This window comes from Musa acuminata, chromosome BXJ3-10, assembly GCF_036884655.1.
Source record: "Musa acuminata AAA Group cultivar baxijiao chromosome BXJ3-10, Cavendish_Baxijiao_AAA, whole genome shotgun sequence".
NCBI lineage: Eukaryota > Viridiplantae > Streptophyta > Magnoliopsida > Zingiberales > Musaceae > Musa > Musa acuminata.
Genome location: NC_088358.1, coordinates 17,237,233 through 17,256,987, shown reverse-complemented (window position 1 = coordinate 17,256,987; position 19,755 = coordinate 17,237,233). Strand labels below are relative to the sequence as shown.

Here is a 19,755-nt window from a genome sequence, read left to right as displayed (position 1 = left end):
GTGTATAAGAAATTTCATTCAAAAAGGATTATAAATAGATCGGTTAAGGCAACAATATGCGGTTGTAATTTTTTACAGCACAGATGTTCAAGTGTAGCAGATTGGATATAAAAGATCAGTAGTTTATATTGAAATTTTTTTGATGAAACCAAAGGAAAATCTATTGTTAGGAATGTCAAAGCTGTCATAAAAATTTTGTAGAGATTTGGACAAAAAAAACACAGTAGCAAGATCAAACAAACTGTGCTATGCCGTTGGAATTCTACAATGTATCTTTCATCGTAGAGATGAAAACTTTGTGATAAAAAGTTTATGCAGCAAGGAATATTTTTTTTTTAGATTTTTGAATAAGGATAACTAAATTGCAGTAGCAGTAAGGTAAGAAACCATAACCTATTATAATTCATGGGGAGATCAAAGGATGATCCGCAGTGGTAGAGATGACGGGGGAATTTGGCGATGATTTTTTAAGTAATTGTGGGAATTACTTTGGACGGTCGTGAAGGGCTGATGGATAGCTATGGAAGGGCAACGAGATAGCAAGAATGATGCAATGATATCAGGTGTTAGAACTCTTGTAGATTTTAAGCTTGGGGTTGATCTCTTTAGGGGATCGGCCTCCTTGGAACTCTATAGGGGTCCCTTCCTCTAAATTGCTGCTCAAAGGCTGCAGAAAATATTCATCTATTGCTTATCAAATGAGGAGAAATACATGGCTATTTATAGGGCTTCTAAACTCTAACTCCTAATAGAACTCCTACTCAAGACTCATATTCCTTTACAACTCCTAATGCTTCTCGAAGAACAACTCCTAATATGACTCATACTCAAGTCTCCTATTCCTTTACAACTCCTAATTCTTCACCAAGAAACAACCTCCTAACCCTAGCCGACCTCTTCACCTCTTTAATAGAGGTCGGCTTAGGTAGGTTTTACATGAATACCCTTCTCAATTAGGACTCTCCTAGCTGGAGTCCTAACACACTACTGCCTCTCAACCCCGGCAGCAACCTTCCCTTCTCGCAGCAACAGAAACGGAGCATTGTTTCCTGTTTCCAACCATTCCACCATCGCTTCCTTTGCTTTCGGCTAGCGACCACCATCGCCACTACACTCCGGCCAGTGACCACCACTGCCGCAGCCGCCCTCTAGTCGTACACACTACAACCGCAGAAAGTTCTTATGAGGCCCTGCCTCAAACCCGGCAACACACACACCGACTCCTCTTTTCAACCTTGACCGCTTCAACGCCGCCCTCCCTCGCCGCTGTTTCCCGACCAGTAGACCAAACCCCTCATTGCTTCTACCGTCGACGACACTGCCCCCAGCCATGCCACCATCGCTGCCTCCCCTTGGGTCATAGCTGCAGTTGCTCGACCATCCCTCCTCACGGTGATCAAAACAAGGCAACCACGACTGTCGTAGCCACCGTCATTTTCTCAACCGCATGCGATCCCTCGACGTCACTAGCGCCTCCTTCTGCAGTGCAATAGAGATAAAGCAATGCTGCCTTCCATCTACACCATTGCAGCCACCGGTGCTCTCACCCCACACAGCTGCAACCACACCGACGTAGTCGCCTTCCAGCCCTCGACGCTCATACCCTACACAACGACAGAAATAGGGTAACAACTCTTCCTCCAACACCGTGACCGCAGCACTACCCTCGATGTCTGCTTCCTCGACAGCTTCGCATCGACAATTTTGATGCCCTTGACCAGACATCAGAAACAAGAACTAGGGATTACAGATTTGTAATCTTACGTAATGGCCACCGATAACTCAGTGAAAACATAAATGAAAGTATTGAAAATCAGAATTAAGAATCGGCTGCAAGAAACACTTAATAATTTCAAAAAGAGCATATTGGAGAGCCTCAGCAAATTTCAATAAGATGGGGGCTCAAGTTCTATGTTGCACAGATTTAAAAATACAAGAAAAGGGCCCCAAGATTATGACACAAACTACTCACAAATGAAGGTGGAATTTTCGAGATGGGAAGATGGAGATCCGACCAGTTGGATCTCTAGGGCAGAAATTTTTTTTCATTTTCACAAAACCCCTGAAGAATCCAAGGTAGAAGTGGCCTCAATCCAGCTCAATGGAGATGTAATCCGATGGTACGATTAGTATGAAACTTACCACGGAGTTCCTTCGTGGGAGCAGTTCAAAAGAGGGCTTCTTGTTCACTTTGGCCCATCTGAATATGAGAATGTTGATTGCTAGCTCATCAAAATTCGTTAGATTTCTATAGTGTTGGAATATCAGAGTAGGTTTGAAAGATTGTCAAATCAAGCTAGAGATTGGTCAAAGCGATAACTTCTGGGTACATTTATTGAAGGGCTTATTCCAGAGATCCGGTGTGAAGTTAAGGCTCATTAACCTCGCACTATGATAGCTGCGATCTCATTTGTACATCTACATGAGAAAAAAATTAGCAAGGAAAGATCAGCAAGGGGTTTATACAAAGATGAAAAGTGAAGTATGGAGCACCGATGTAAACAAGGGCAACTTCTAATGATTGAACCAATTGGAGAGGAACTGAAAGCTACTAATATGAACTCCGAACATAAAGGTATAAATTCTAATAAAGATGTTGGACCTACCATACATATAATACATGTATTAGCCGACTTCTCTAACCCGTAAACTATGGAAGTTGGCAGAACCCTAGAACATCAGCATGTTATAGTTTTGATTGATACTGGTAGCATTAATAATTTTATGGAAAGGAAAGTTGTAGCTCGATTAGCTTACCACGTTGAAGGTTGTGACAAATTCAAAGTAAAAATCATTGATGGACATATTTTAACTTTTGAGCAAAAATTCAAAGATAAAATTAATTATATAGGGCCAGAAGTTTCTTGCAACGATTACTACAATGAAAGACCGACTTGTTGCTTACACTATCAAAAAGTGGAGACCATACTTACTTGATCAACGGATTGTGATACGTTGCAAATAGTCTATGACTGAAGTGCTGAAAGAGAAGCTTCTCGAGTTTGATGCTGCTCAGCCTTGAAGACAAGGCTGATTTGAAGAGGGAGGAATTATTAAGACCCTTTTTCTGAGCTTTAGTTCAGTTGTTTATTGAGTCTGTTTAGTTTAGTTAGAGTTAGGTAGAAGTTTATTTAATATTTAATTATTATTAAGAGTCCAAGTCTGTGGATTCTTGGTGGAACTCTATAAATAATGATGTAACCCTTTCTTTATATCAAACAATCAATCAATGAAATATTATTTCAATCTGTTGATAAACCCTAGGAGGCCGATTCTCTCGAGGCCGATCCCCTCGAAGTGATCAAGGAGGCCGATCCCCTCAAAATGATCGTCCTCTTTTCTTTTATTTTTTTCATTTCTTTTACGATAAAACCTTACAGTTGTATCGAGGTTCTTTCTCGGGAGGTGGTAGAGTTCGGTATGGAGTGAGTGCGGTCGTTAGGCCAGTAAGAATGGAGCTTACTTTAGGCAAGAGGCTCAGAGCCTGACAATGAATTTGACAATAGCTCCGGAGTTGAATTCATTGAAAGAATGGCTTGGAGGAAGGAGGAACGGTCAGTGAGGAATGATAAACCTTGCTCTGAGACAAGAGGCTTTGATAAGTTGAATTATAATGATAAAAGTACACACTAAATAAATGAATACAATATTTTATTTATACATAAGGGAAGAGAAGATTTTCCTCAACTGTCCAGCGAAATTTTCTAATGCAGTTGAGGAAATATTAACTGTCTATCACCAGAGAGCGTTGCAGCTGGTGGAGGTTCGAGGAACTATCCCTGGAGCTCCAACGGCAACGAGAAGATGGCAGCGAGGACCCGGTGACAGGTTGCGAGTCGAGGAGGAGCGAAGGAGCTAGGTGATGCAGTGGTTTCCTGTTCGTCGTTTTGCTCCGATTCAAGCTTGGCGCCTTCTCCTCTGCCCTTGTCGGGGAAGCAGGAGCCGCCGTGGCTCCCCATCCAGCCGGAGCCGCCGCTGGTCTGGCTCGACCAGATCGTGCCGGCGAGCGTGGAGCTGCCGCTCTCGCTGCGTATCATAAAGCGGAAGAAGCGGTGGGAGGACGGGTGGCTCCCGGATGCGCGCGAGTTGGCCTGCTGCTCCGTGAAGCGGGCCTTCTCGTCCATGGTTTTCATGATCCGCGAGCTCCAGAGCTAAACACTCCAGATGCGGGAGGTGCTCTTCAGAGAGGACCTCCAGGGGATTCTATCACCGGTGACGCGGGAGATGAACTCCTCCTCCGTCTGGCTCTTCCAGCAGGTTTTCTCCTGCACCCCGACGCTCATGCTCCTGCTGGCCAACTTCACCGTCTTCTCCATGGGTCACCTCGACGCCGCCGCCCTGGCCGCACCAAACCCACCGACCCAGTCGATGGTCGATACGGTATTCGTGGTGGAAGACCGTCACCAGAACCATCACGATCTCTCCTCCATCAAGAAGTTGTCCTCGATCAACACCGTCCACGCCGCCAGCTACGCCCATTTCTTGTGGAGCACCGGCGTGGAGGACACCTGCTATCGACGAGATCTATGGCCCGCCCGAGAAACCGGTCTACCAGCCATGTCACACGGACCACGTGAACTTGATCCGAGCAAAAGAGGTGAACCGGCCCGGTCCGGTTTGAATTTTGTTTTGTGTTTTGGCTCGAAGCAAAACGAGTGAGCCATTTCGCAATTGGAATACGTCGCCTCCCACCTTAAAGCCACCAAAACCTCAAAACAGACACGAGGATATAGGTGCCGGTGATGATAACATTTGGAGAATCTTTAGAATCGGAATTAGATTTGGCAATCATTAATCATCCAATTTAATGACCATTAATAACAAGGATTAATCTACGTACTTGCTGGAGAACTCCGAGGAGGAGGGGCATTCTGGAAATACACGTAATCTGAGTCGACAGATATGAGAGAGGAGCTGAAGCGTTACGAGCCATGGCGCCTCCACAGCCGTCCGATGCGTGCTGGATCGACGGCCGTGTTCGGCTCATTACTGCTGCTAATGGTTACTTATGGTGGCAATGGCCCAAAGGCAATGAATCCTCGTTTCTTGCGTAACTGTAGCCTTCCCCATTGTCTTCCTCCCTCCTCCCCCGTTCCCACCCCGATGTCTTCCACAAACCCTTTCTTCCTCTCCCTCTTCCTTGACATGGAAGCAGCAGCTGGTGGTCGAGATGGCTTTGGAGGGAAGTCTTGGCCGCCGCCTCCTTTGATGCCTTTGGGAAACGTTCTTTCTGGTTCTTATAGAGAGGAGCCATGGGCACACCATCATGCGGACGGTACAATAGGTACTCTTCCTGACGGTATTCTACTGAATGATTCCAGCTTTTATGCCGATCTTGGCAGTGGTAGCTGCGAGAATAAGGTGGTGAAAAGAGAGGCATGTAGAGAACGACAGCAGCCGCGAAGCAGCTCATCGTCTTCCAATGGTGACGCTGCGGCGGCAAACGTCGTTAAAGGGCAGTGGACAGCTGAGGAGGATAGGTAATGAGATTTATATTGATCCATTGGTTTAGAGCAGTATATGAGATCATCGAACGGACTTCCAGGCTCTGTTTGTTTGTGTCGCAGTTTGCTGGTTGGATTGGTGAAGCAACATGGCGTCAGGAAATGGTCTTATATCGCTAAGAACTTGGTTGGTAGGATTGGCAAGCAGTGTAGAGAAAGATGGCACAATCATCTGCGCCCTGACATCAAGGTTCTCTCTCTCTCTCTCTCTCTCTCTCTCTCTCTCTCTCGGAGCCTCTGCGGGTGTCTCATGCTTATTCTTTTCGCTGCCACTACAAAGTTTTGGGAACATCTCGTCTCTCTGATTTCATAAATGCATGATAACATCTCGTCTGTCTTCTTCATCATGTTAGGTGTTTGCCGATGTTGTGTCTGCAGAAGGATATGTGGACGGAGGAAGAGGAGCGGCGACTTGTAGAAGCTCACATGAAGTATGGAAACAGATGGGCTGAGATCGCAAAGCACATGCCAGGCAGATCCGAGAACTCCATTAAGAACCACTGGAACGCCACCAAAAGGAGGCTAAACGTCAAGAGGAGCAAACGGAAGACACCAAAGGGTGGAAGATGTCCTCCCTCCATTCTGCAAGACTACATCCGGAGTAAGACCTTCGACTTGAGCAAAACATGCAGCACCAAGACATCACCATCGACCATGTCAAACCAGTTAGATCATGTCGCTTATCCGGGGACGCAGAACCCCTCATCGGCTCACAACTCCACAAGCAGTGCGGCGGAGGATATCTTCCCGTACATGCAGAAAATTCCGGATCAGGGAGAGGAAGAAACCCATGATCCTTGCATGCATGACTCGCTCCATGTTCTGATCTTTAACGACGAAGACGACTTCGACTTCCTTCCCATTCGCGATGCTCCAGCTCAAGTATTCGGCAGCAGCGGCAACCTCAGCGACTCCAATGGCAGCAGTCATCTACATCCGCCCTATCTCCTAAACGGAGCTCCAGGTTCGTCAACTGGCGTGCTGGTCGGCATGGATGATCTGAAAGCTCAGGCTTCTTGGAGTAGCAAGAGGGATTTGGATCTGGTGGAGATGTTGTCCCTACAGTTCTCTTCCTCCCGTAGCAGCAGCAGCTGCAACAGCACACCTTTGAACACCAATCCGAGCTCTGCTTTTGAATGCCGAGTCGGTCAAGTCTTCTCCACTCATCCTTGAGATGCCGCACAACAGGTGGAGTTACGTGCATGCAGGGAGCGTGCGCCAGCAGTACAGACGTGACATAACCTTCCAAAACAAGACAGTACGAGTCGGTCGATTCGTCATGTAAATTCCGCACAGGACAAAGACTGTTAGAGAGCATTTCTTTGGTGTTTTATGCACGCCGTTGTCTCGACTCACAGCACTTTAATTATGATTAGTGTGACCTTATCATTTCTGTGCTCTCTAATTTTTATTTCTTAAAAAATAATATTAGTTTTACTATTTAATTTTTATTTCTATTATATATATATATATATATATATATAATTCAATAAAATCTACCTAGGATGGTATAATTCTCGATCCTCGTTACTATGATTCATCTTCGATCCCACCGTCGACAAAAAATGTCATATCTTTCACAGCTCAATTTTAATATCATAATAAATTTTATCATATTAGCTCAATGGGATCAAAATTCTTTATCGAATTAAATCGATTCATTTGAAATATATTTTTTTAATTATTTAAAATTATACATCAATTAATCAAATCGAATTAAATCGATTCAGTTAGATACGGCCAAAAGATCTCAATTGGAACCTATTTTACTCTAATCAAATCTAATAAAAAAATTAATTTTGCTTGATTCAATTCGTAACGATTGGATTCGATCTGATTTGAACATCCTAATACATACAACATATAATATATGATATCAGTAATTATAGGATGTTAGGAATTAAGTGGAAGATATTCTGATATGACAGAACCTAAGGGATCCAAAACTACATTTTGATTAGCATATGAAGTAAGCTAATATTCTGATCTCCTGAGCTCCTCTATGCATTCGATGTTGAACGGTGACACAAAATGCATACCACACTTCATAGATATATGCTGGAGACAATAGGATAATCCTCGTGACAGCTTACATGGCACATTCATATCAATATTAGCTCTTCCCATCATTCCCTGTCATCTTCCATGTCGAGGGATGAGGCGAGCAATAACACTAAGGTGAATCCCAAAAAAAAAAAAACAAAAGAAATTATTTGAATCCCATTTCTTACTATTTTATTATCTTAGATTTATCCCATAACAAATCATTAATTGTGTTCTACATCAAGGAATGGGAAGATTTATCCTATATCAGTAACAAATCATTACTTATCATGATACTTAATAAATAGAAAATCAATAATATCTTATAAATTCTGTCCTATAAAAGAAATAAACAACGATTCTTAATTGTGTTCCATTCCATATCTGGCTTTTTCATATTAAGGAATAAATAAAAGAGGTTTATATGGTTTCACGAGTACCTTTTGGGTTCCAACGCTGCCAATAGACACTCCATTTCTCCTCGTTCATCGACCTCCGAGGCCACTTCTATACTGCAAACACACGCACACAGAGAAAGGTTAGTGTTCGAACGATAAGTGTGAAGAAACCGAAGGTTACAAGCCCATTGGCGACGTCCACGCATCGCTTTGCTCGCTCCCCTTCTCCTCTCCTACCTTCTAAATCCACTTGGGCACAAGAGGGGAAGATGCGAGCGGAAGAAGCTGACGTCGCGGCCAGCGGCATTCCTGTCATCAACGATGAGGCCGAGCAACCCGGGGGAGGGGGTGTGGGGGGCACGGCGGCGAGGGTGGAAGGGGAGGGAGAGAGGGACTCCGCGTTCAGCATGAAGAGCCTCCTCTGGCACGGTGGTTCCGCCTGGGACGCCTGGTTCAGCTGCGCCTCCAATCAAGTATTTCAATGAAGATTCAATTTTTGGACAGCTCTCTCTGCTAATGGACGGAGTTGCTGTGGGGGGATGCGGGCGGTGGATTTGCAGGTGGTGCAGCTGCTGTTGACGCCGCCGTACTCGTTCTCGCAGCCAGCGGCATTCCTGTCATCAACGATGAGGCCGAGCAACCCGGGGGAGGGGGTGTGGGGGGCACGGCGGCGAGGGTGGAAGGGGAGGGAGAGAGGGACTCCGCGTTCAGCATGAAGAGCCTCCTCTGGCACGGTGGTTCCGCCTGGGACGCCTGGTTCAGCTGCGCCTCCAATCAAGTATTTCAATGAAGATTCAATTTTTGGACAGCTCTCTCTGCTAATGGACGGAGTTGCTGTGGGGGGATGCGGGCGGTGGATTTGCAGGTGGTGCAGCTGCTGTTGACGCCGCCGTACTCGTTCTCGCAGCTGGGGATGCGGGGGTGATCCTGCAACTGTTCTACGGCTTCCTCGGCTGCTGGACTGCGCACCTCATCAGCTTCAACTTCAAGAATCACGTCATCCAGGTCTGCTCCTTCAACTATCGAGGATATCTCTCTATTCTGTTGAGAGAAATCCTCTAATCTATTGAGGAAAATCCTTCGGAAATCCTCCCCTTTTCTTGTCCGGCTAGAAAGGGTAGTGCCGCTGCTTACCTCTCCTCCTGCGCCTGCGGGCTTCTTCTCCCGCCTCTCCGACTCTATCACCCGCTACCACTTAGAGAATCGCAACTGGACTGAACTCGCCGACCGCTCAGCCACCTCCTGCCCTCGCAAGAACCTTGCCTACGCTGTCGTGGTGGCCACCATTCTCGCAACTGCTCTCTGGCCAGTGACCTCTCCTCCTCGTTCCCGCATCTCGCTCGAGTGAGAAGTGCCGCTGCCGCCATCCTTACCGCACAGCCATCACTACCTTCCTGCGACAGCAGGAACGATTGCAGTTCTTGTAGCAGTAGCCGCTTCCATCTGCCGCTGCATCTTGCTTCCTCTACCGTAGTAGCTTTCGCTGCATCTGCTACTGCTACCACTTCCTGCATTGAGGCCGACGGAGCTTTAGGAGATTTCTCACAAATTTCTCCTGCTACAGCATCACTGCAGATTTCTTTAACATCGTTCCAAATTTCTTTAACATCGCTGCAGCTTCCTCATCGCTGCAGTAGTAGTTTTCAATAGCTTCTATAGCCGCAACTGTAGAAATTTCGCTGCAGCAACAATCTTCGCTGCTGCAGCAGTCTTCAATAGCTACAACAGCTTCTGCAACCGCAGCCGCAGCAATCTGCAACTACAGCAGCAGCTATTCTTCTCACAGTTCTTCTTCTACGGGCTTATCTCCATCAATGTATCCATACTAATCCCTTTCAAGTTATTAAAGGGTGGCAACTATAAGTTTTGGCGGGCTCAACTTTCTAATCTCTTATTTGGATATGACTTACTAGGTTACGTTGATGGCTCCTTCGGTTGTCCACCAGCCATGCTCAACATCCTCGGAAAACCTAGTCTAGTACCTAATCCAGCTCACAAACTATGGTTGCGTCAAGATTGTCTCATCCTCTAAGCTATTCAAGCCTCAGTTACTGGATCCATCACTCCATTGATTTCTGCATATGTGACTGTTGCCGATACATGGTCTAAACTGTAAACAACTTTAGCGAATCATTCGCGTACTCACAAGCTCAGTCTTCTATCCAAGTTGATGGTGACCAAACAAGAGGGAAGTACTATCACTGATTACCTACAAAATATCAAAGTTATCATCGATGACTTAGCTTTGATAAGTCATTCCTTATGTAACGAGGAGATCATCATCCATACCCTAAATGGTCTTGGAGACGACTACAAGGAGTTGGCGGCTGCAATTCGAGCACGCGACTCGTCAGTCTCCTTTAAAGAACTCTATGACAAGTTGATTGACTATGGGATGCATTTAAAGCATGCGGACAAACTGTCCGGACTGTCTATCACAGCTCAAGTCAGTTATAAGTCTAAGAGGAAGAACACTCGGTACCCTTCGAATGTCACCAAAGGTATTCTTGATCCTGTGGGTCCCATGCAACTCCCCCCTTATCCTCCTAACTTCTAGCAAAGTGGCAACTCCAATACTCATCCACCTTGGCATCCTGTCCCTTTAAGCCAACAACGACGGATCATTTACCAACTGTGTGACAAAATTGGACACTCCGTTAAAGTTTGCCAGTCTTGACCCCGCCTTCCTGCTCCGTCACACTGGCCTCAAGCAAATCTCCTTACTACTCCGACGACTAGCTAGCCCAATTGGATTGTGGACTCTGGTGCCTTCCATCACATCACCTCTGATCTTCTGAATTTATCTCTCCACAATCCCTATGGTGGCAATGAAGATATCATCATCGGTGACGGTAATGGTCTTCCTATAACTCATATTGGTTTCACAACGCTTACTTCTGATACTACTACATTTACACTCAATGATGTTTTATGTGCCCCTAATATTAAACACAACCTCATTTTTGTTTCTCAGTTTTGCAAAAATAACAATACTTCAATTGAATTCTTTCCTGATTCCTTTCTTGTTAAGGACTTGAGCACGGGGGCATCCTTGGTCCAGGGCCCGAATAGAGGAAACATTTACAAATGGTTGTCAGCTCCATAAATAACCTAACACATTGTTCATTCTTCCATTGCGGCTCTAGTTAATATGTGGCATCGTAGTCTTGGTCATCCCTCGTCTCTACTTTCTAGTTTCTCTCTTCCTATTTCTAAATCGCATAGTTTTATAACGCATTGTGATACATGTCTTAGTAATAAAAGTCATCGATAGCCATTTGGCCCATCTTCCATTTCCACCTCTAAACCATTTGAAATTATTTATATAGATGTTTGGGGCCCTACCCCATTCCTATCTTTTGATAAATTCAGATTTTATATCATTTTTGTAGATCACTTCACAAACCCCCAAATCTTCGTAAACTCAGAGTATTTAGTTGTCTATGTTATCCATAGTTGCGTACTTATGCCTCTCACAAGTTAACATCATGATCTAATCCTTGTGTTTTTATAGGTTACTCTCTTGAACATAATGCTTTCCACTGATATAATCTCCACAATCACAAAATTTTTATATTGTGTCACGTTATTTTTGTTAAGTCTATCTTTCCTTTTCACAACCATACCTCTCCTACCATGCAGACCACCTCATTAACCAGTTCTCATTGAGGTATACCTCCGATCCAATTGGACGAGTCTCCCATGACATCATCCAGTTCCTCCTCTTATGATTCACACTATTCCACTCCTCTGGTTCAACAATTGCCCATTCCTACTCCACTTCTCTTTTCTCCGACTATTGGGGTACTTGCTTCAGGATCACAATCGTTATATTTACCTCCTTCTCGGCCAAGTGACCCTGACGTACCTCCACCTGACCCGGCCTGTGTTAATGACTCTTAACCACTTCTTCCAACAACACAACCTCACGGTCTCGTAGTCTCCAACCATCCTATGACCACACGCTCTGAGAGTGGTATTTTCAAACCGCGTCAGGTCCTTGACCTTCATGCTATCGTGGATTCCTTATCCATCACCCCGTTAAACCCACCACCTTCACTCAAGCCCAAAAATCTCCCAATTGGCGTACCGCAATACGTGAGGAATATAATGCCCTCCTACATAACTTAACATGGGATCTTGTACCCTTTCATCATACACAAAACATCATCAGGTGTAAGTGGGTTTTTTGAGTTAAGCGAAACCCCGATGGCTCTATTGCCCGATATAAGGCGCGCCTCATCACCAAAAGGTTTCATCAAAGACCTGGAGTTGATTTCACTAAAACATTTAGTCCCATTGTTAAGCCCACTATAATCAGACTTATCTTGGGTCTTGCCACCACTAAGAGCTAGTAATTACGCCAATTGGATGTTAATAATGCCTTTTTATAAGGGACTCTAACTGAAGATGTTTTTATGCAATAATCTCCTGGTTTTACTCATCCTCAGTATCCAAGGCATGTCTACAAACTTCGAAAAGCTATTTATAGATTTCGTCAGGCTCCAAGAGCTTGGTACACTGAACTTGGCTCTTTTCTGACTTCAGTTGACTTTCTCAACTCCAAATATGATTCCTCGTTATTTTTTATACAACACCATAACGACACAATATATATTATAGTCTATGTGGATGATATCATTGTCACAGGCAACAACCCCATAGAAATCCAAGCATTCATCAAATAGTTGGCAGATCGATTCTTGCTTAAAGATCTAGGACCCCTGAACTACTTTCTGGGTGTAGAGGCTACATTCACATCTTCCACTCTCTTTATGTCACAAAGAAAGTACATTCAAGATTTATTATCCAAAACAAACATGCAGGATGCAAATGTGGTTACAACTCCTCTATATACTAGTGACTCTCTCAAATTATCTAATGGAAGTCCTACTACGGAACCCACTTAATAACAACAAGTCGTTGGTTTCCTATAGTACTTAGCTCTCACCCGTCCCGACATCTCATTTACAGTTAACAAATTATCACAGTTTATGCAAAGGCCATCTACTATGCATTGGTTTGCGGTCAAACGAGTCCTACGATATCTTAAGGGGACTCTCAATCATGGTGTCTTTCTTTGTAAATACTCTCCACTTTAGCTTCATGCCTTTATCGATGCTGATTGAGCAAGCAACTTTAATGATCGAACATCCACATCGGGGTATATTGTCATCCTTGGCGCTAATCCAATCAGTTGGAGTTCTAAGAAGTAAAAGACAATCGCATGGTCTACAACTAAAGCTGAATACCGTGCCATCACCACTACCACTGCAGAACTCAATTGGGTTACAAATCTGCTCAAAGAACTCAACATCAACTCTACTCCTATAATGTATTGTGACAATGTTGGAACTACCTATCTATGCGCTAATCCGGTGTTCCACTCCCGCATGAAACATATTGCTATTGACTTCCATTTTGTACGAGATCAAGTTGTTCATCGTCAACTACGAGTTTCTCATGTCCATTCTGCTGATCAATTAGTCGACTTACTCACGAAGTCTCTCGCTCGCCACCTTTTTGAATTACATCGATCCAAGATTGGCGTCAATGATAGGAGCACCATCTTGCGGGGCATGATAGCAAATAAGATTTCCTCAACTATATGAAGATATCTTTCCTCAATTATATGAGGATATCTCTCTATTCTGTTGAGGGAAATCCTCCCTCCTAACTTGTATAAATAGGAGAGGGACATGTGAATACAATCAAGCTTCTTCAGTAATTTCTTTTTTATCTCTTTTGTAACACCTTCCTCCTCGTCGGCTCCATCATCCAACTCATCGCCTGTGCCAGGTATCGTTCTTCTCTCCACTCCTTCCACCTCTGTGGATTGCTGTGGTCTGACAATGGCGTAGCAACATATACTACATCAACGATTGGTTGGACAAGAGGACATGGACATATATATTTGGTGCCACCACAATATTCATACCTGTTGAATCTCGTATTTTGATGATGAAACTAATTGATAATTATGTTTATGTTTAACTGCATTTTGAGTGATGCAGGTCTACTCGATCAGGATTAGACAGTTAACGTAGAAGGAATTGACGTTGTGCCGGAGGAGATCACGTCAGGGTATTGGACGGCAGAAGGCTTCGAACGTCGGGCGTCGGGCCAAGGAGAGTGGAATTGCGCCAAGGATATTGGGGTTGCGGAGGTCAACCGCTGATTGGGCAACAAGCCGCAAGAGAGGCCGATGCACCGAAGAATCGGACGAAGCACCAACCAATGACGTGCCGGGCAACAGAATGTCAATTCGCGTTGTAATAATTGTCTAGATCGGAGTAGAGTTTTGGTTTGTGTGTGTAGGAATAATTACGATAACGATGAAGACATAAAGCAAAACAAAGTGCGGAGTCAAGCGCGAAGGATTCGTTGGGAGTTCAAGAGTTCGACGGAAGTTCGAAGGTTCGTCGGGAATGCTGCCGGAACTAGCCAAGAATGAGTAGGGAGATTGCCGAAGGGTTTTTCGGAAGCTCGCCGGAAGGTTCGTTGGAAGTTCGCGGAGCTCACCGAGAAAGATCGAAGCTTGCCGAAGAAGCTTGTTGGAACTCACCAAGATCAAATCGTGAAGTCTAGGAGCTTGCCGGGAGTCCGTAGAATGGTTTCCGAGAGTTTATCGGAAGACCGCCGAAAGTTCGCCGAAAGCTCGTCGGAAGAAGTCTTGAATTATGGACTTTGTAATAGCTTAGAAAATATCTTTAAATATGTAGTTAGCATGTTAATTAGGGTTAGGATTAGGTATTAATCCTATAACCCAAGTAGGGGTCAATTGGGCCCGAGTTCGGACTAGTTTGGGCCAAGATTGAAGCCCAACTAGTGGGCTGAAAACACTGTAGTGGTGGCACCGCCTGGGCTGGGCGGTGGCACCGCCCAGCATTGTCAGCGCCTAACACTGACAGGCGGTGGCACCGCCACTGACAGGCGGTAGCACCGCCAGCATCGGGAACTCCAAGAGAATTCAAATTTGGAGCCCAAATTTGAATCCTCTTGAGGCCTATAAATACCCCTCAAATCTCAGCTGAGATAACAACTTTTGATAAGCAATTTGATTGAGAGAAAAGTCTTAGAAAGTCTTAGCAAGTCTTGTTTTCATTTTGCTAGAGAGTTCTCCTCATTCTTTCTTGCTGAAATTTTGTAAGAGGTTGAACTGCTTGTAAAAGGTTGTAAGAGGGGTATTTACCCTTCCATTTCAAGAGATTTGCTAGTGGAAGGTGGGAGCCTCATCGAAGAGGGGCCTCGCAAGTGGAGTAGGTCATTTGACCGAACCACTCTAAAATCGGCGTGATCCTTGGTTTGCATTTCATTATTGTCATTTACATTATTGCAAACCTTCTTACATGCTTTAGTTCCTTATTACCTTTGCTGCACAACTTTAAGAATACGCTTTCAAGTTAAGCTTTTCAAGTTTCGTTCTTTTCGTACGAAAGATTTTCTAAAACCGAAAGTTTTAATCCGCAGCACTAATTCACCCCCCCTCTTAGTGCCGCTCCGATCCTAACAATTGGTATCAGAGCCATGTTTTTCTACCTTGGTTTAACACCCAAATAGAAATGGCTCTTTACGACTTTCAAGAGGGTGATTCTCTCATTTGTCCTCCCTTTTTTAATGGGACGGACTACACTTATTGGAAAACTCGAATGAGAGTTTTCTTACTTTCTTTGGATTTGAATTTATGGTACATAGTCGAAAATGGATTTGAAATGTCTTCTCTTCCAATGAACCAATGGAATGATTTGGAGAAGAAGTTGTTTTCTTTAAACGTAAAGGCTATGAATGTCTTATTTTGCGCTTTAGACAAAAATGAGTTCAATCGGGTTTCTTTATGTGAAACGACTTTCGACATATGGCATACTCTTGAAACCACACACGAAGGCACTTCTAGAGTTAAAGATTCGAAAATCAACATTTTAATGCATGATTTCGAGCTTTTTCAAATGAAGCCAAGCGAAACCATTGTTGACATGTACACCCGTTTCACGGATGTCGTCAATGGTTTACAAGCTCTTGGCAAATGTTTCTTGAATTTTGAACTTGTTAGTAAAGTTTTACTATTACTTTCTAAAGCTTGGGAATCAAAAGTAACGGCAATACAAGAAACAAAAGATTTAAATATTTTTCCACTTGAAGAACTTATCGGCTCATTAATGACAATAGAAATGGTGCGCAATGCACATGATGAATACAATGAACACTTGAACCACCTTCCAAAGAATAGGAAGGATTTGGAACTCCGGACAAATGAATACCACTTGAGCGATGACTCAAGTGATGAGGACAATGATGAACTTGAACTTCGAACACTAAATCTTAATAAGTTTATTAAACAAAAATCTAAAATAAACAATGAACTTGAATGGAGGAAGAGGCCAAAGAAGAGGAAGGCAACCAAGGATGAATCAAGAATTTCTAAAGGTGAAACAACGAATTGGGCTTTGATGGGCTTCGACTACAAGGTAAGTAACTCAACTCTCTTGAATTATTTTGAAATTACATAATACTTTTCATGAGTTATTTTTTATTTAGTTTAGGATTAATTTTCTTAAAAATTACATGAAAATAAAAAAATTAGAAATCATGCTTATCATTCTAGTAATTTTGAAAATAATTATGAAAATTGTATGATTTTGATTAAAAATGCCTTATGAAATATGATATCATGCCTAATAAATTTATTTTTTGAAACTATGCATGATGATAATGAGTTTTGGGTAATTTATAGTTTATTAATTATTGATTACTTCCATAATGATCTTTTATGATTCATGGATTATCGATTTTTATCATGATGAAAGTTGCTTTTAAAAATGATGCATGTATTTTGTATGCAAACTAAGTATGAAAAGATAGATTCACCTAAAAAGAAAAATGCATGACTACAACAAATAACAAAATGATTTTGTTTGAAAATACCTTATGCCCAATGAAACCATCATTGATGAATATGCTTTATGTTTAATAGTTTCTTTGGCTTATATGCCTTATCATGATAAATATTTTGAAAAGTTTGTATCATACTTGATGATTATTATACATGATGATTTATTGGTCTTGAAGTTATTCAATTTTGATTAAATGAAATCATGTTTGACTTGAAGTAATGAGTTGAAATCAATTTTTTTTTTTTTGGAATTACGTGTTGCACTTTTTTATCTTGATGATCTTTGATTTTTTTTGTTTTAAAATGATGATGCATGGATTTGAAAGAAAAGGACATGCATGCATGGAATCAATCAATAAGTTGAAACAAAAGGAGGCAAGATTTTTTATTGAAAATTTTCTTTTTCTCTATCTTATTGATTTATACCTAAGAGATCAATAAAATTATTTATGCCATTTTGAATCTCTTGAAAGAAATGTTGAGATTTTGATGATTTAGACGATTTGAATTTGAATGAGTTTTATCTAAAATCATGATCTTGATTCCGTGATATTTACAAATTAAGATTTATTATGAATCAAGATTTTTCATTAATCGATCTCCTAAGATTTTCTTTTGATTATTTATGAGTAGGTTTTTCAAAAAGAAATCATGTCTTTTGGTATTCACATGTTCTAATCCTTCATGATAAAATTTTTATGTAATTCCTTATATTCATGAAATGTTTATCACCCAATTATTTTCTTCTTGATATTCCTTATGTGGTGATATGAAACTATGCATGAAATACTCTTGATATTATTTTGATGCATACAAATGAAAAGTTATGATCATGCATGGTAGGATGTAATTTGACAAATTAATACCATCATGAGTTGAAATATTTATGATTTGGAATGATATATGCAATACTTAAGCTTTTTATTTTGATGATGTATGTGATGTATTGCATATGATGTGAATCATAAGATTTTATATGCATGAATTGAGATTTTGTTCTCCTATGATTCTTTTCGCTATTAACTAACAAGAAACTTGTTCTTGTAAACCATGATACGCTACTTGATATCTTGATAATTTATAACTTGAGTTTTCCTTTTGAATCAAGATTGTTTCATATCATGTTTTCTATTTACAATTGAAGAAATTTGTCAAAAATGATATATGTCTTTTGACAATCATTTTATCTTTGTTATTTACCCTTGTCATGATTTGAAGATTATAGTAAAGGGAAATGAATTACATGATTGTATTGTTCTTCCCTTCTTTTTGACAATGACAAAGGGGGAGATAGCTAGCTTGCACAAGTCAAGAAGATGCAAAACTTGATTGCTAGCTTGTCTATCTTAAGTAGCAAAGATTGCTAACTTGCTTATTTCAAGAAGCAAAAGTTGTCTTCTTGAATATTACTATCTTGCTTATCTCAAGAAACAAAACATGCTAACGTGAACATCTAGCAAACTTGTATATTTCAAGAAGCAAGGGTTGCTTTCTTGTACATCTCAAAACTACTAGCTTGCATACTTTAAAAATATTGTAAAATTTGCTAGCTTGTATGTTGTAGAAATTACTATCATACTACCTTGCATATCTATGATGATAGCAAAATTGCATAATGATAAAACTATGAGATTATGTTAATTATGCAATGTTGGTATCCAATGTTGAACTTGGATATTTCAAAAACTTGCAACTTGCACATTGCAATAGGAAGCAAGAGTCATGGGCCTACATAAGAAAGCTATCTTGCATTTGCTTTCGAAATTTTTACTAGCTTGTATGTTGCAAAACTTGCTCACTTTTTCAAAAACTTTGCTAGCTTGCACTTTGTAAAGGAAGCAAAAATAGCACTTCTCTAAAGAAAAGAAAGAACTTACTATTTTGAACATCACAAAAATTTGCTACCTTACATGATGTAAAATTTGCTAAGATCACTATCTCAAAAGAGTTGCTATCTCAAAAAAAAAAGCAAATGTGCTATCTTGTCTATCTCAAAATACAAAGCATGCTAACTTGTTACGGAAGCAAAATTGCTAGCTCAAACATTGCAAAGGAAGCAAAAATTTGCTAGCTTGAAACTTGCTAGCATGTAGTCTAAAGAGAAGCAATTAGTTGTTATATCAAGAAATGCAAACATGCTAAACTTATACATCTTTAATTACTAGATTGCATGATGATAAAATTTGATACTATGTTTTTCATGCAATGTATGAAACTTTTTTTCTCTAAACACGTAAGAGTAGGAACTTCTCCTTTTTGTTGATGACAAAGGGGGAGAAGTATATTGATGCATTCATGCATTAAATTGAATATTTTATATATTTGCATGATGGTTTAAATGTTTATCAGAACTAGTGATGAATGTTACTTGGATTTGGGATAATCCAAGTGTTCTATCAATGGCATATTGATAGGGGGAGTTTGGTTAAACTCCGGGGAGTTAAAGTTAACTCCGTTAGTCATCAATTAGTTGTCATCATCAAAAAGGGGGAGATTGTTGAATCTCGTATTTTGATGATGAAACTAATTGATAATTATGTTTATGTTTAACTGCATTTTGAGTGATGCAGGTCTACTCGATCAGGATTAGACAGTTAACGTAGGAGGAATTGATGTTGTGCCGGAGGAGATCACGTCAGGGTATTGGACGGCAGAAGGCTTCGAACGTCGGGCGTCGGGCCAAGGAGAGTGGAATTGTGCCAAGGATATTGGGGTTGCGGAGGTCAACCGCTGATTGGACAACAAGCCGCAAGAGAGGCCGATGCACCGAAGAATCGGACGAAGCACCAACCAATGACGTGCCGGGCAACAGAATGTCAATTCGCGTTGTAATAATTGTCTAGATTGGAGTAGAGTTTTGGTTTGTGTGTGTAGGAATAATTACGATAACGATGAAGACATAAAGCAAAACAAAGTGCGG

General features: G+C 41.7%; 1 protein-coding gene and 1 pseudogene across 1 annotated transcript; both read left to right on the top strand.

Annotated features, from left to right (window-relative positions):
• The first annotated feature begins 3,490 nt into the window (after positions 1 to 3,490).
• LOC135650606 (uncharacterized) lies at positions 3,491 to 4,659 on the top strand (annotated as a pseudogene).
• A 249-nt stretch (positions 4,660 to 4,908) lies between these two features.
• Positions 4,909 to 6,790, top strand: LOC103999667 (transcription factor MYB119-like). The gene is made up of 3 exons (XM_009421477.2): positions 4,909 to 5,480; positions 5,568 to 5,694; positions 5,883 to 6,790. Exons 1-3 carry the CDS (start codon positions 4,954 to 4,956, stop codon positions 6,675 to 6,677), a joined length of 1,449 nt encoding a protein of 482 aa, XP_009419752.2. The 5' UTR covers positions 4,909 to 4,953; the 3' UTR covers positions 6,678 to 6,790.
• The last annotated feature ends 12,965 nt before the right edge of the window (positions 6,791 to 19,755 follow it).

Excerpts from the sequence above, each read along its gene's own strand:
- LOC103999667 (XM_009421477.2), top strand. The coding sequence starts at position 4,954 with ATGCGTGCTGGATCGACGGCCGTGTTCGGCTCATTACTGCTGCTAATG. Across the intron at positions 5,481-5,567 it reads TGGACAGCTGAGGAGGATAG|TTTGCTGGTTGGATTGGTGA; the intron begins GTAATGAGATTT and ends TTTGTGTCGCAG. Across the intron at positions 5,695-5,882 it reads ATCTGCGCCCTGACATCAAG|AAGGATATGTGGACGGAGGA; the intron begins GTTCTCTCTCTC and ends TTGTGTCTGCAG.